Source organism: Somniosus microcephalus, chromosome 7, assembly GCF_052327205.1.
Source record: "Somniosus microcephalus isolate GS21.2 chromosome 7, FLI_Smic_1.0, whole genome shotgun sequence".
NCBI classification, from domain to species: Eukaryota; Metazoa; Chordata; class Chondrichthyes; order Squaliformes; family Somniosidae; genus Somniosus; species Somniosus microcephalus.
Window position 1 is genome coordinate 195,971,852 of NC_140993.1, and position 17,299 is coordinate 195,989,150.

A 17,299-nucleotide genomic window follows, 5' to 3' on the forward strand; every position below is an offset into this window, starting at 1 on the left:
CAGAGGTAAGTGTGTTTAAAGTGTTTAAAGAAGTTTTACTTACCTTTACAGCCTTCCTTCCTTCAGGTCTCGGGAGTCCCTCATCTCACCGGCACAGAAAGCAGAGTGGCTGCGATCTGTCAAAAATTGCAGCATTCAGCTTTCTGTTCCGGAGAGATCTCTAAATCATCCCGAGAGGAAGGAATTAACTTGGAGTACAGATTTTCAGTGTTTGACAGCTTCAAAAGCTCTTGACAGATGAAATATCAATCTGTGATGTCACCTGTTGTCGGGTAGCCCTTAATTGGCCTGCTGAGCCCGCTGGGCGGGCTCAACAAGGTCAATCAAGTCACAATCATGTGGGTTGGCTACAACTCAATGGAGGCGGGACTACAACCCCGAAAGTTGTAGTGCCGCCTCCTCAATGAAAATCCAGCCCATAGTGTCTGTGCCAGCCATCAAGCCCTATCTATTCTAATCCCATTTTCCAGCACTTGATCCATAGCCTTGTATGCTATGGTGTTTCAAGTGCTCATCTAAATGCTTCTTGAATGTTGTGAGGGTTCCTGCCTCTACCACCCTTTCAGGCAGTGAGTTCCAGATTCCAACCACCCTTTGGGTGAAAAAGTTTTTCCTCAAATTCCCTCTAAACCTCCTGCCGCTTACCTTGAAACTATCATGTTATGATCACTCTTCCCTAGAGGATCCTTTACTATGAAATTAATTAATCCTATTTCATTGCACATTGCCAGATCTAAAATAGCCTGTTCCCTGGTCGGTTCCACAATGTATTGTTCCAAGAAACTGTCCCGAATACACTCTGTGAACTCATTCTCAAGGCTTCTTTTGCCAAATTGATTTGTCCAATCTATATGAAGATTAAGATCACGCACGATTATTGCAGTACCTTTCTTTCAAGCCCCCATTATTTCTTGATTTATACTCTGTCCTATAGCGTAGCTACTGTTAGGGGGCCTATAGATTACTCCCACCAGTACCTTCTTTTCCTTACTATTTCTTACCTCCACCTAAATTGATTCTACATCGAGAACTTCCGAGCCAAGATCATTTCTCACTATTGTACTGAGCTCATCCTTTATTAACAGAGCTACCCCACCTCTTTTTCTTTTCTTTCCATCATTATCAAAACTGGTGCCGATTAAGGCAGGATAAAGCTCAAAACTACAAACCAATATAAAATAAATTTAGTACAGATTAAGAAGAAACTTCTTCATGCAAAGGGCGAAAAATGTCTAGAATAATCCGTCAGGCCAGATAACAGACACATAGGCCTAGAAATTCAGTTGTTTGCGCCAGCCGCTAGCACCTTAGGAGGAGGAGATGTTGGGCGCTAGGCGGCTAGCGGCCGGGCGCAGCGCGATCTGCGCCTCTCCCCAACTTGTAAAGATTTAGCGGCAGCGCAAAGCCTTTGCGTGCACTCAGCTGCGCGCGCAGATCCTGACGTCATTTCATCGTGCAACGCCCTTTGTTCGCCCCAAACCGGAAATTCAGTGGCGCCGCCCTATTGTGCGCCTGGCGCCCCTAGCGACTGGTAGAGGGGAACGGTTCTCAGTCGATGCGGGGGGCGCAAATTAAAGGGCACTCCTCCTGCAGTAGAAAAGGCAGCCTTTTTGCAACACTCCTTCTTTGTGAGAGACGGATCTTTGCAGAGAGACAAAGGTAGAGAGCTTTCTGGTTTGGCTCAACACTCGCACAGGTACTTGTGGCTTCAGGCCACAGCTTTGCACTTGTCTTTAACTTCAGAGCCATAGCATTGATTGGAAACATAATGGAGGCTGCAATGGGTGCAAACGTTGGCCTTCTCCATAGTCCTGGGCGTTGTACAGATGAAGCAGCAGTGGTCAGGCCTTGCTTCAGGGCTGCAGTGTGCAGGGCGTGGCAGGCAAACAAATCCACCCTCCCCCTTTAAGAGCTCACCGGCGCCAGAGTGTCTGCCGTCAATCAGCAACTCGCCGCACCTGCGCTTTGCCCGCCCTCGGGGGTATCGCCCCGGGCCACCGGCTTAGCGCCTAATGATAGTCGTGCATCGCCTGTTTTAGCGCAGCAGCAACCTTTTGGGGCGATGCGACTGAATATCGGCGAAGGTGGCGCGAACTTGCGCCGGGCGCAAACTTTAGCGGCCGCCCGACTGTAGCGCCCCAAACGTGGCTATACTGAATTTCTAGGCCATAGGCCCTGACATTCTAGGAGACCCGCTGTGCTGCTGGAAGTGTGTTAAAATTGTACGCCCATCCACCATCAACCAGCGATGTAGGCTCGGACTCAAATTGTGGGAACCCAATCATTACCATTATCGGGGTAGCAACCCATGACCAATATTCCCTCTAATTCTTTTGTACTGAGCGGGCCACCAACTCCTTTGAGCGTGACCTTTTTGTCTGTGGGCAAATTTGACAACAACAACTTTTACAACATTAAAAACTTTTACAACAGCAACCACTTAAAAGCAGATATACAGTAATGCCAAATTGCCACCCCACTGTCTCAAATCATGATACAATCAGACAAACTTTTAAAAATCATGAAATCAGTTGCTCTTTTTTGGATAATAAACCTCATTAGTGGCTTTATTTAATGCCTACAATATATGTCAGGTGTCCCATCAAAGTTAATAACATCTCTGGGTCAATGTCCGATTAATTTATGCTAATATTGGAGATTAGTCGGAACAATGGGCGAGTAGGAAGAAGCAGACGAGTCAGCAACATTCCATGTGAGGTGTTAATAGCAGATTGGCCAGAACAATAGAGGCAATTATGCATTCTGGGCATCATGTGATTTGACTCACCTTAAAGTCCAACACCTACGGAAGCCAAGCTTCATCACCTTGTGTCTCCCTCTCTCTTCTCCTTTAAGAACATCCTGAAAGCCCACCTCTTTGACCAAGCCTTTGATCACACAATCCTAATATCCCCTTCTTTGACTCTGTGCACCTGACCATTGATGATGCCTCTGTGAAGCGCCTTGGGGTGTTTTTCCACGTTAATGGTGCTATACAAATGCAAGTTATTCTGAATTTTTTTTAAATTCATTGATGGGATGTGGGCGTCGCTGGCTAGGCCTGCATTTAGTGCCCATCCCTAATTGCCCTCGAGAAGATGGTGGTGAGCCGCCTTCTTGAACCGCTGCAGTCCATATGGTGTAGGTACACCCACAATGCTGTTAGGAAGGGAGTTCCAGGATTTTGGCCCAGCGACAGTGAAGGAACGGCGATACAGGTCCAAGTCAGGATGGTGTGACTTGGAGGGGAACTTGTAGGTGGTGATGTTCCCATGCGTCTGCTGCCCTTGTCCTTCTAAGTGGTAGAGGTCGCGGGTTTGGAAGGTGCTGTTGAAGGAGCTTTGGCGAGTTGCTGCAGTGCATCTTGTAGATGGTACACACTGCAGCCACAGTGCGCCGGTGGTGGAGGGAGTGAATGTTGAAGGTGGTGGATGGAGTGCCAATCAAGCGGGCTGCTTTATCCTGAATAGTGTCGAGCTTCTTGAGTGTTGTTGGAGCTGCACTCATCCAGGCAAGTGGAGAGTATTCCATCACACTCCTGACTTGTGCCTTGTAGATGGTGGAAAGGCTTTGGGGAGTCAGGAGGCGAGACACTCGCCGCAGAATTCCCAGCCTCTGGCCTGCTCTTGTAGCCACAGTGTTTATATGGCTGGTCCAGTTCAGTTTCTGATCAATGGTAACCCCCAGGATGTTGATAGTGGGGGATTCAGCGATGGTAATGTCAAGAGGAGATGGTTAGAGTCTCGCTTGTTGGAGATGGTCATTGCCTGGCACTTGTGTGGTGCGAATGTTACTTGCCACTTGTCAGCCCAAGTCTGACTGTTGTCCAGGTCTTGCTGCATATGGACACGGGCTGCGTCAGTATCTGACGAGTCTCGAATGGTGCTGAACAGTGTGCAATCATCAGCGAACATCCCCACTTCTGACCTTATGATGGAGGGAAGGTCATTGATGAAACAGCTGAAGATGGTTGGGCCTAGGACACTGCCCTGAGGAACTCCTGCAGTGATGTCATGTGATTGAGATGAATGACCTCCAACAACCACAGCCAACTTCCTTTGTGCTAGGTATGATTCCAACCAATGGAGAGTTTTCCCCTTGATTCCCATTGGCTTCAGTTTTGCTAGGGCTCCTTGATGCCACACTCGATCAAATGCTGCCTTGATGTCAAGGGCAGTCACTCTCACCTCACCTCTTGAGTTCAGCTCTTTTGTCCATGTTTGGACCAAGGCTGTAATGAGGTCAGGAGCCGAGTGGCCCTGGCGGAACCCAAACTGGGCGTCAGTTAGCAGTAAGTCCGAATAGTTATACAGTAAATAGCCCTTACCCTGCTGAATAAATGGTATCTGCAAGCCCCACCCCTCACACTCTCACACACATACACTAATGCACACTCACTCATACCACAGACACACGCACCACATAAACACACTCACACAGACACAAACACCATATAGCCCCACACACACTTATACACTCACTCTCAGACACACATCACACATGGTTCACTCCTTGCCCTCTTGAGCTCTTGTGAACATATTGCCACTTTTATAAGGTCCATTAGAGAGGAAGATTGGACTGGGCAGAGGAGCATGCTAGAGAGTAACTTCCATTCCTAAGTACCCCCTTTAAACTTCGCCACCCTCTTAAGTTTGGGCCAAAGTCTCTCTCAGAGGGCAGTCGTTTCTCATACAGAAAAAGCAAATCCCCACATCGTACTGCCTGGAAAGACCATAATGCTCATCGACTCGCGGCAAGCACAATAATCACAAGCCCCGCTGGCAACATCTGCTGCCAACTCCCATCTGAGCTGAGCTGAGGCCAGATAATCTCCAGATAAAGGGGCTGTCATAGAAACCTTGCTGTGGTTGGTGTAACACATCAAGTGGCAAGGGGTACAAGTGGCTCTGAGCCTGGCAGCCCAGTGCGCGGAGGTAAACAGCAGACAACGGGCAGTCAACGAAAGGCACTTTTAACTAGTGCCTCGCTCGCCAGGCGCAAACCTGAAATCCTCTTTTACTGGGAAATACCATTCAACACAAACAATTCTTTTTAAAACATAAGCTTTGAACCAAACTCTAACAGCACAGCCAAACCTAGAACATGGCCCGACGGCCAGGAGCAGGGGAACGAAGGAACAAGGAGAGAGATAGAAAGGAAGGAATGATGAGAGGAGAAAGGAAGGAGTGAGAAGAGGAGAAAATGAAGGAACAAAGAGGGAGAAAGGGAACGAGAGGGAGAAAATTAAGGTATAAACTTCACATCTCCCACATTCATCTGGAGTGGTGGAAAGAGGAAACTGAACTCTGAAAACTATGTTAAACAAATGTTGTACAGATCACCCCACCAAATGGTCCAAGTATGTTGCCAATGTGTCTAATGGCTATTAGGTCCACCCTGCATAGCACAACGGGTATCTTGCCCTACCAGGCTATGACCGGGTGACTAATGCGAATGCCAGCCCATCTGCTAACCCCTTCAGCCACACCTTTAGTACAGGGAATTGCCAACCAAAAATGGCTTGAAATGGTGGTAGAGAACACAGAGCAAACTAACAAACGAACATGTTTGTAGCTGCACAAACATGCAAATCACAAAACCAAGCAAAGAAATACTTCGACAAGAAGGTCCGACCATTTGAGTATCAAGTGGGAGATATTGTAGTGGTACTAAACTATGGGAAGAAGCAACATTGCTTAGAGCCGAAGTGGAATGGACTCTTCCCGATTATTGACAGGGCTAGTCCTTCAGTCTATCTGGTGCAATTCCCTGGGAAAAAGGGGAGGGCCAAGGTGGCTAAATGGTACCATATCAATCAGTTGAAAACTGTGAAAGAATAAATATTCCTGGTTAAACCGTAGCTTTCTTTACAATTTCTGTATTCTTTGTCGGCATCATTGTCGCTTGAAATCTATGTCGACGTGCTAATGATTATAAGACAGAATTATAACTGTGACTGTAATAATTGTGTTTTGTGGGAAAAGCTAGTACGGCCCAGTGTGAGCTGCACAGTTATGTGGCACAATTCGGGTACGACATTCCCCTGTTGTCTGAGGGTTTCAGTGAGCTTGTGATGCGACTGAACTCCTCCCTAAAGCATTTTTATGTTTTGGAGCAACACAATTCGAGAACAGATATTGAAATTGACAGCATAGGGGATGATTCACACTGGTGGGATATTGGGCTTTATATATCAGCACACCCTTGAGTTCGTATTATTTCACACGCTCTGGTAGATCTCCAACTTGTAATGATAATGTATTTGATATATGTAACCCGTGTAGTAAGACCTTGATGCATAAGCCAAATGTGTATCTATGATCATGACTAACTGTACTAATGAATTAATGGTGGACGAAAATCAGAGGCAAAGTAGAGGAGACCCCAGGCGGGGTAATATCAGGAAGAAAGAAGAAACAGAGGATCCCCCAGGCGGGGAAGAATTGGAACACCAGAAGAGCGAATTGAACCGTCAAACCAGTAATCTAGAGTTGGCACAGTTGGTAGAGGGTCGAAAATGAGGCGCCAAAATATAGTTCTCTTCCTCTCAAGGTGGGGACTGTTAGAAACTAGGGGTGTCTAAAAATGTATATGGCTACGCGAATAATACTGTGTTTAAATTATTGTATGTTTCTGCTCGAGACAAGTAAGGCATAAGTTATGATTTACTGGAACTGTGTAAGTTTCTTTTTCCTGGAGGTTTGTATTCAACTTTGAGACAAAATGTTTTCAGTTAGTTAGATTAGATGAGGCATAACATTCCACACAAGGGTCCATAGCATGGCCTTGCCCTGCCAGGCTAGCTGTCTATTGTTTGTAAGTTCGGATTTTGACTTTGTTAATTTGGACAATGAAGGCGCAACCTATGTTTCTTCCATTATTACTAATAACCATATTCCATTATTACTAATAACCATATTATAATGCTACAGTAGAATTTGGAGTTTGTTTAACAGAACTGCTTGTAAAGATAATTAAAAGTTAATTTGTATAAAGGACATAGAAGGAATGTATGGGAGTTAAGGTACCATCTCAGGGTGGAATAGTCTGTTATATTAAGGGGAGATAGTTTGGATAGCAGCTGGTTGAGTAAGACAGCTCTGGCTTGGGCCTCTGATTTAATAGCCTAAAGCTGTGCCTGGTACATGCACTGGCTGCACCAGGGGGGACAAGACAGGATGAGATAAGAGACTATTGCTTTGGAAGGAAAGGGCTGGATGAGATAAGGGAAGACAGTCCTCAACATGCTGTATGGCCATGATTGGTCAAGTACAGAAAGCATGTGTAATGGTTGTTAAGACCCCTTGAGGGAAGGTCTTCATCGGTAAGTTTAGACAAAGATCTCGACATGCTATTGGGCACCTGGTTTTAAGGGGAACCTCTATAGGTTAAATAGTCTTGTCCATTATTCTACCTGAGGCCCATCCCTAAAAAGAGAATAAAAGGAAGAGCTAAATAACTCTCAGCTCAGACAGTGGAGCGAGGGGTTCCCAAGAGTGGAAACGGTGGTCTAACACTCTTCAGAGAGTGGACCCATGCGGACCCTAGTCTAACACTCTTGCGTAGTTCAGAGAAAGAGAGAGAGAGAGATACACAAAGAATGAATAAGAAGAGTTGTTCGTGCACGCCAGCCGTCTGTCCGATTGAGTCCGGGACCAGCTACTTGTCACAGTCGTATGTTTTTGCTGTATAACTAGTGTGTTATATTCCGTCTTAAACTCCGATTAAACACAATATACCCACCATATTGGTTTGCACTTGATCCTGTTTAACAGAGATACGCGAATCCCTACAATGGATTGCCGGATTGTGTCGCCACTATCTTGAGGAGGGGGGGTAATGGAATCTGCACAAGAACTCGGGTGACTCTCCCATCACTCTGTGCTCGTTTTAATAAAAAGATAGAACAGGAACAGTGTACGACGCCTGAACTCACCACTTTACAGAGCGATTTCTTGGGTCACATCATTGCCGCACGCTACTTCCATGCCTAGGGTCTGGAAGGCCTGAGGACGGCACTGCCACTCTGGTGAGGAGTTTGGGGTGGGGGGGGGTGGTAGGGGATAAGGGTTTGCACTTCAGACGACAGATGATACAGTCCCAACTGCTTGGAGGCGTTGGGGTGTACCATCTAATGAATCTCCTCAGACAGCCAGCAAAACAAACGCCATGTAACCCTCCCTAACACCCTCCCACCCCTCCCAGTCAGTAATTTCCTAAGGAGCGGAATCTCCACCACAGAGAACGTCTCTCATAACCGGTTGTGTTGCTTCAAAGTGCAGCTGCCGCTCTGTCCTCAGGAACAGACTAGATAGCGTCTCCACAGAAAAGGTACTGACAGAATCCAGAGACAATGCTCGCCGGGTTCCAGGGCTCTGTATCTTAGCAAATGCCGTTCCAATTCGGATCGGCTCCGAGGTCACAAACGACTCTCTGTGAGGATTCCTGGGCCATTGTGTATTGGGGCCCTACCCCCACTCCAGCTCTCCGTGTGGCCTGTGAATTTACAGATCGGTGCATCCGCACAGCTTAGAGGGAACAGTGCCCATGACTGTAAGGGTACAGAGGTGCTCGCTCCAACAGCATTGTGGGCAATTGGAGCAAACCATGCCAAATGGAGAAGATAACTGATGCCTTCTGGGAGTGATTACCTGCCTCTAGTATAGGCATGTGGCCTTTCCAAGTACCTCAACAGAACTCATGGCTGCTCTCAGCCGATGAATTTCCATTGAGCCTTATAACGGTATAATGGGTGAAATACCAGGGTACCCGTGAATTGCACCAGATCTGGCCCTTGATGTGGGAAAGGGGAGTACAGAAAGAACACTCGCACACACTTGTTCCCGTCACCACTCCCCCAACCCACCACCAGAATTTTCTGGGCGGACTCCTGGCAGAGTCGCGTTCTGCATCCACGTTGTGCCCACTCTCCATTCCTTCCAGTCCCCAGAATTTCAGGGCCACAGGCTTTATGGGGCTTGCAAAATGCAGTGCAATGCTTGACGGAGAGAGTTAGAACACCAGTGGAATGTGCTTTGTTGGGCTGAGTGGCTTTTGTCATCTTTGACTTATGTTCAATATCACAGCCAACAGCAAAACTGTCACATAAAGTGTTCCATTACAGCCTAATAAAATATCACTCCAAATGTCAACCACTGTCATTCTTCCCAATGGTCAATTGCTAACAACTGGGCATAAAATTCCTGGACATTAATGGTAATCACTGCTATTGCCAAGTTATTATTTCCAGCTGCAGACAATACATTATGAAACACAAGTGCCAAAACTTAAATAAAATAGAAAAGGCTGATGTAGCAGCCAGTACAGATAAGTGGAGCATCTGTCTCACAACTAGATGGTTGCAGAGTAATTATTTTTTGCACTACCCATCACCAATGTCCCCTTTAATTTTTTGGGGGGTCCACAGCCCCTTTAACAGGCTGCACAGCCTATTCAAATTTCCGCGCATGCATGGTTTTTCAATTCAAAAGCTGGTGACCGGCCCACGCGGGACCTCCAGAGCACTGTTTAACGGGAGCATTACCCATCACTCAAATATACTTATCGTTGCTCGTCCAAGAATTGGATAATGGGCAGAACCTACTTCTGTAAGGAGTCCATCAGCTACCAATGATATTTGGAATTAATAAATTCTGCCTTCAAGATTTATTGGCCCGGATTTTGCGGTCAGTAGTGAAGGAATGGCGCTTGCCATTCATAACGCTTACAATTGCCCACAGATTTTTTGCTGGCTTTTGAGCAGAAACTTGCAGTTACTGGCGATCCTTTTCAGCGTGGCGCCCTCTACAGGGGATCTGTGGCATGTGTGAGCAGGGCAAAAAAGTGTGCCTCTTCAACCAATCAGATTGCAGAATCCTCACTGAGCCACGCAGAGTCTAAACCAGGAAGTATACATTAGAACATTTAATCCATTGTAAAATCATGTACGGAAAGCGAAATGAAGAAAGGGAAAAAGGATAGGATTGAGAGAGAGATAAAAGAGACAAATAAAGTTAAAAAAAAATTTTTTTTTTAAATCTCCCAACACTAATTAAATTCTGAAGGAATGAGACTTCACACTTGTAAAATTAAATTATCAGTGCCAGAGAGGTTGTTTGGCAGTAATTATGAGTTATTACGCTGTTAAAAAATCACTTATCCCTGAATGCACCTGCCCTAACTTTTTCTGCTGTGTTTAGTGGGTAGGTAATGGGTAAGTATAGCAACTTCACACCCTTACATGTATGTGAATGCTGAGTCTATCGGCAAGGTACTGGTGTAGCGAAGCTTGTGGAGGAGCAGGGCAAATCAGACAGTAATTTCCAGATTTCCGCAATTAACTACGCATGTGCGGACTCCAAAGTTGCTCTCCAATTTGCTCCATAATAACGGTGAGCCTCACCATTATCCTCAATGCAAAATCTGGGCCAATATAAATTAGTGCATACATTTGAAAACTCTCAAGACCAAATGGCCCTACCCATCAGTGGCACTGATGGAAATCCAGACAATGTTGTGGCACCAGAAGAGGCAGAAGGCCACTTAAAAGGGTGGAAGAGCCCTGACAACTGCAGCAAATTTTTAACTAAAGGTTCAAGTCGAGAACGAGGCCTTCAACAGGTAAGGGATCAGACCATAATGGAGGGAGAGGAGGCCATTACCGAACGCTCTTCCTCCATTAGAAGACTTCAGGGCTTTCCCATCTCTCCCATTAGGGTTCACCCAAAAGTCCTGGACAGTGATGGTAAGGGAAGTAGATGGGAGGGAAATGGGCTGAGAATTCAAGTTCCGCTTCCTTGCTTGCATTTGCATGCAGTGAGCAGGGAAGAGTTGGCCAACGGTTGTCCCAGCAGGGACAGGGAGAGAGAAATTAAGGTTGGGGCGGGAGGCTGTCAGCAGGCTTTGCAGCTTGATTTTCTCCGCTGTGTGCGCCATTATCCCGTCTGATTATATTATATATAGAAAAGTTACAGGTGACCGCCTCCAAAACCTTTATATGGCAGAGAAGTTCACAGAGTACTTTTATTTTGTGGGCAGAAGTATAAAGAATTAGTACCAAGAATCAGCTTGACGTTATCCCAGAAGCTTAAGTTGTTACCTTTTGGCTGCTTCTATATCCACAATTAATAGCCGCTACTGAAATGCTACTTTAAAAGTAGCTTTAAAAGTGTTAAAAGACATGTCCCAAAACAACATTAAATGCTTCAGTGCACATTTTTACATTTTTCTATTCCAGCAACCTTTTCCTGATTTTCATTCTAACTAATTAAATGCAACAACCTTAAAATGCACACACACACAGCTGAGAGATTTCTACTCTGCCAGCTTTAGTTGTTTAATCAAATACATCTGATTTTTGGATGATCATATTGGGAAGCTCCCTTCAAGGAAATTAATTGCAGGCAAAGCAGTAGCTCTGATCAAACAGAGCCATGTCATGTCTGCCCAATTTGAACAATCTTTGCAAACATTTTCCTGAACAACTAATAGGTTCTTCCTACCGAATGCAGCTTCTGGTACAGGCCACATGCGTTGCATACATATCCACCGTTTGCATTCTTTCGCCAAAGAGAGGTCTTTGTGGTCAGGCAGTTGGCACAGAAGACTCCAGAGCCTCTTCGTCTCTGAAACAGCAAAAGGTCAAAGGTATATCATGTGATCTGTGAAGTTTGGACAAATCAACACAAGAGTTTTGTCTCCATTCTGGCAGAAATAACTAAGAAAAAAAGTTGCTCACAATAAGGTCACTTTTAATTGTGCTTCGTCGCATAATTGAATCTCATTATAATAAAGCAGAGATAGATTAAGCATAGAAAACACATAAAAGCATTGTTACAGCAATATTGTTAAATATTACAATGGTGATCATATTAATTTGATGTGTTTGCAAAATTTTCACCATTTAAGCCAAGCAATAACTAATTTTAAATTAACAGCCCTCTGTAAAAATAGTAGAAAAGGGATTTCATCTGCATGCTGTAAGTATAGGGGTGAGAAAAATACTCTGTTTCACCTTTTTATGAACTGTCTGTCAAACCTTTAGTAATTAAACACCCCAAGAGGCCTCACCCATTACAGATACAATAGTTACAACTCTCACATCCCAAATGAAATTTTGGGGTTTTAATGAGTTTCTCGAATGTCAGTGACAAGTGGGGAGTAACTATTATACGTAGTTTAATACAATTTCCCACCTACACTTATGGGTGAACTATTCTGTGAGGCATTAATGTACAGACACATACCCCACCTCCCCGGCTACTTGCCCAGTTTCAACTTCGACATTCTGTTTGGCCCAGAGCTGAGTTTCAAACCTCATATCCTATTTATCAACCATGCCACTTATTTCCAGATCTGCAACATTGAAAACCTCTGTCACTACCGTAACTCCATTGCTGCTGGACACCTTACCCATTGCTTTTTCATCACCAGATGTGACATATGCAATGCCCTCATTGCTAGCCTCAAAACCGTCACCTTTCATTCATTTCAAATGATCCAAAACTCCATTACCTGCATCCTGTCACGCACTAAGACATGCTGGCCCATCACACCTGTACTTAATGACCAACACTGGCTCCCTAACAGATCAAATTTTAAATAACTAGTTATCATCTACAATCCCTCCATGGGTCAAAATTGCTCTATGGCCTTGCTCCCCTCTACTTCTGCAATCTTCTCCAGCCTCATGTGCCCTCCTGTTCTCTGACTCTAGCCTATTTTGGTGATAAAGCCTTCAGCTGTCTCAACCCTACTTTCTGAAACTCCCTTCCTAAACCCTTGCTCCTCGCTACCTCTCTTCCCCACCTTTAAAGGCCTTTCCAACCAAACTTTTGGTTATTTCTCCTGACCCTCCTGCAAAGGCTTGGTGTCCTCTATGAAGCAGCTCAAATGTTGTATTGTACCATGATAAAGGCAAGATTTTTGCTGTATGAAATCGAAGAAAGAACTTGCAATTACATAGCTCCTTTCTTGACCTCAGGACATCCTCACTTTACAACCAATGAAATACTTTTGAAGTGTAGTCACTGTTCTAATGTAGGAAATGCAGCAGCTGTTTTGCGCACAGCAAGGTGCCACAAACAGCAATTTGATAACGAACAGATAATCTGTTTTAATATTGGCCAGGGCACCGGGGAGAACTCCCCAGCTCTTCTTTTAATACGGCCATGGGATCTTTTACACAATGATTTAACATCTCATCCGAAAGACAGTATTTCCGACAGTTCAGCACTCCCTCAGTACTGCACCGAAGTGTCAGACTAGATTATGTGCTTAAGTCTCGAGTGGGATTTTAACCCACAACCTTCTGACTCAGAGTGCTACCACTGAGCCACGGCTTACACCCTCTATTTTAACAGAGGCACTAACCTCTTTTAAAATGAGTTAATGCTTCTGTTAAAATTGCAGACTGAGGAATTTCATATGAACATGTAAAGTGGTCATATGCTAATATTGCACAGTGTGAAAGTCCATTACTCATTCTTCTTCTCCCCCCCGCCCCCCCATGCCTCTTGGTTCCTCCCTTGCCCCTGCATGATTAGTTTCAGTCACTGAGGAAAAATGAAATACTAAAGATTCGATAAGAATAATGTTTTAGTGTTTATTCTTTTGAGATTTTACAGTTAGATTATTTGACTTTTGCATTCCATAAAACAAGATGTTAGAACTCATCATTTTCTGCAGTTTTGTAGGGCCATTGGAGCGCAACCTGTGACATTAGTTTGACATCACCATCACATTACATAATTGATGACTATTTAGAAACTTTTGTTAAACTTCACAGGCCTACCTTTAAACAAAATAGGACCTGCTACAAATATTTTATTCAACATGACAATTCCATACCAAATAAATTTCCATTTCATGTCATTTTGACATCAGCTTCTGGCATTATATTGAACGTGGGTTATAAACCAACTAGACTGAGCAAAATGATTTGCACCACACACACAATGCACATCAAAGCTGTGCAGAAAGATTTGAGTTACTATGAAAACATTGTAAGCTTTTTTACTTTCCTGATTTTACAGACACAGAAGAAGAATTAAATCATGCTCTTTAATGATATATTAGATTCAAGATTTGTAGTCAGATCAATTTTTGTATACATATGTGAATCAATCATGGCCTCATTCTATCCTATTTCTGGGTCCCAGGGCCAGGGAAACAATAATAATGGTAGTGACACAGTAGTCTAGTTGCCTTTTCATCGCAACCTGAGTTCAAGTCCACGCTAGATTCACAAATGAAAAAGCCTTCTTTCTGTTAACTGTGTAACGTGCTAAGTGGAATGAGCTTGGGCAGTCTCAACCCAGTCCTAATGAAGAAGAGTGGAAGTATAACCAACAAAGTTACAGGGAAATGCCAGATTGGATTGAAAATGGTGCATGCAGTCTGGGAAAAGAGGAAATATTAGAATACCTCTATAACTGCAGTACCATTGAAACACAAATAAAAGTTTTAAAATTATATCTTAAATGTGCGCTATAACTCGAGATATACTTCAGCATGGCCAACAATGGGTCATCTAGTTTCTCATATTTGAAATATTTATAACATTTCATTGCTTCCCAAGGCAGGTCATCTGTATGTATAGAAGAAAGCATTCTTATCCTCGAAAGACTGTTATGCACAGCCGCCACTTAGTTCTCCTTCCAGGTATACAATATCTGTTGGATAATACCAGATAGCGTAGTTCATTTCATGAAAAATGTAGTTCATTTCATGAAAAATGTAATTTATGATTGGTACAAACTATGGAAATACTTTATTAAATTAAAATAACATTTTTGTATTTTTCAGAACATTTAGTTAAGCCAGAAGATGCTAATTTTAAACAAATGCAGGTTCGATAACTCTTCAGAACACACCTCCAGCCATTTCCTTTATAAATGCGTTCTTCCTTTACCAAGAGAACTTAACCATTTAAAAAAAAAACTAATGTTATTTACAGTTCAAAATGGCTGAATTAGTAGACAGTGAAGTTAGGTTTTAACTTCAGTGACAGTCCACTATAACAATGTTAAATTGCAGATAATATAGTGCTATGCACTTTGACAAAACATTAAAAATCCGAGTACAAAGCAACTACATCAAGTGATATACAATATCCTCATGTTGTTTGTAGCTAAGCAATTCTGAGGCCCTGAATTGTGAAACTCTAATGCCACAGTATAAATGGAGGCTATTCTGAATGAATTCAGAATGTACTCTTAAAATTACATACTCCACTGTTCACAAAGAAGCAGGAAAAGTGTGATTTTTTAAATTCATATACAAATCTTTGGGAGAATTAGATACATCTTATAATAGAAAAGGGTTACCCTCAGACTTTTTTAAAATTTCTATAAATACATTTTTTAAATTAAAACATGTTAATAAACAGTCACAAAATTAATATAAACTGATTTAAAATTTTAAAATTTTGACAGTCTTTCTTTACAAAGAGTACAATGCTAATAATTGTATTCTGATATATTCAAAGTGGAAGGCTTTTATAGGCATATTTCTGCCTTCAAGATTCGAGCAGTTTCTTGGAACAAAAACGCACTTGATTCATCTGGCGTTTCACAATGTATTACAGAGAAAACCTGGTGATCAGCCAGTTCCCTATAGGGTAATTTTTCCATCCAGATGCAAGTGCCATTGAAGGACTCGTCAGCTAAACTAATTACAATCTCGCATTTGCTGATGCCTGCTCACTCCAACATTCAACATTGTCCATTAATCATTGATACAAGGAAAATGAATGTAGCCAAAAGCAATGAGTACTGGTAGACTGCACAGCCATAAAATGTGAAATGACTGTAATAATTTAACTTGATTCTAGAAATATTTTCAGTTAGCAATAAACAGCTGAAAAGTCAGTCTCACAATTGCCCTTTCAAAACAATACTTCCCCCACCCACCCCACCACTAAGTGTTTGCGCCACCACTGGCCACTTTGGGTAATGTGAAAAAGTCAAGACTTTTATTGGAATAAATTGTAAGGTTTAATTAGAATTACAATGCAATACTTTTGCAACTTTTAAATAGAAAAACTACCAGATCTTGTTACTGGCACGGTAATTATTAATCTAACTAACAAATGATTGCCATGACTAAGTACATTTCCTCAAGCATTAGTTCATGCTCACAAACAGTTGTAGGGAAAATATATTTCCTTGGTTGTACTGTGGAGGACCATGCTCATTCTCTCTCTCTGCATTCTTTCTGCAGAGAGGGGAGAGAGTCAATAAACTCCAGATCTAATTACATCCTTTGTGATAGCAACCAGCCAAAACAAAATTAGCATATTCCATGCAACAATATTAGCTGCCGTGTAATCACTTGTTGAATCATATCAAGACTCTGAGGATATTAACCTTTCATTCATGATGTCTGTAATGCACGATAGTTATCAAATAAGTACGTCATGCAGAAAACATTTAAGTTGTTCCTTTGTGTGAAGTACCGTACACAATCATCATCATTGTGGAACAACTTGGAAGGAATAATTTCTTGTGTTTATGGTAATAAAATTAACATTGCAATATTATTCATGATGTCAAAGACAGAAGTGTCAGAAAGCTAGAAATTATTTTCTTTATTATATAAAGATAATCTAATAATCTTGGCAGTGTAGAATTAACTTTCCTTCTGAGCCTTGTTTTGAAGAAAAATACAGGATTTGGTTCTAACAGAACAGCTTGGTGTGGCTTGCATCCTACACACTGTTGGGTAATTTAGTCAAGTACTTGGAGGGAAAATGCAATAATTTTAAATGTACAGAGTAAGGGTCTCAGGAGTGATTAGACCAGCTAAGTGAGGTAATAGGCTGTCCCCATCAAATACCTCACGTACACGACTTCCTGTTCAATTACCAACTTGCCTGCACTGCCATCTGCAAAAACTAATACATATCTTGTTCTGCCAGTTTCTACTTTTGCAGTTTCATTAGCTGGCTGCAGCTGCTGTAGAAGAAAGCTCCAATTGTCTTTGTTTTCCCCAAGTGCAAGCCCATTTTTCTCCCTGCCACGCACATCATTTCAAGGTAGAGCATTGTCTTTACCAGGGCGCAGAGCAAAGGAACGGTATTCTACACAATCTGAGCCTGCTGTTTTTTCCAAGTAATTTCATGTCCAGCATGAGCAAAATGGTATCCGGTGTCTGCTACAGTCCAGCTTATACCATGCATTAACCAGTGATGTCTGACTCACCAATGTCAGACACAGGGTGTCGAGTAGACTTGCCCACTCTCCAAATGGTCTTTACATGAGCTCTGATATCTTTTAATTTAAGTACTTTTTCCCAGAAG

At 43.0% G+C, this 17,299-nt stretch overlaps 1 protein-coding gene across 3 annotated transcripts in view; it reads right to left on the reverse strand.

Moving 5' to 3' along the window:
• Positions 1 to 17,299, reverse strand: part of trps1 (trichorhinophalangeal syndrome I) — a 237,088-nt gene that overhangs the window by 16,031 nt on the left and 203,758 nt on the right. For 2 of the 3 annotated variants that reach the window (XR_015079039.1, XM_085993289.1), the window contains one exon: positions 11,502 to 11,624. Coding sequence is in view for 2 of the 3 variants with exons in the window: in XM_085993289.1 (XP_085849415.1) it covers positions 11,502 to 11,624 (123 nt within the window). In the remaining variant the exon portion in view is untranslated. Of the gene's footprint in view, positions 1 to 9,084; positions 9,897 to 11,501; positions 11,625 to 17,299 lie in introns of those variants that run through there. The other variant, XM_085993290.1, reaches the window with a different exon arrangement.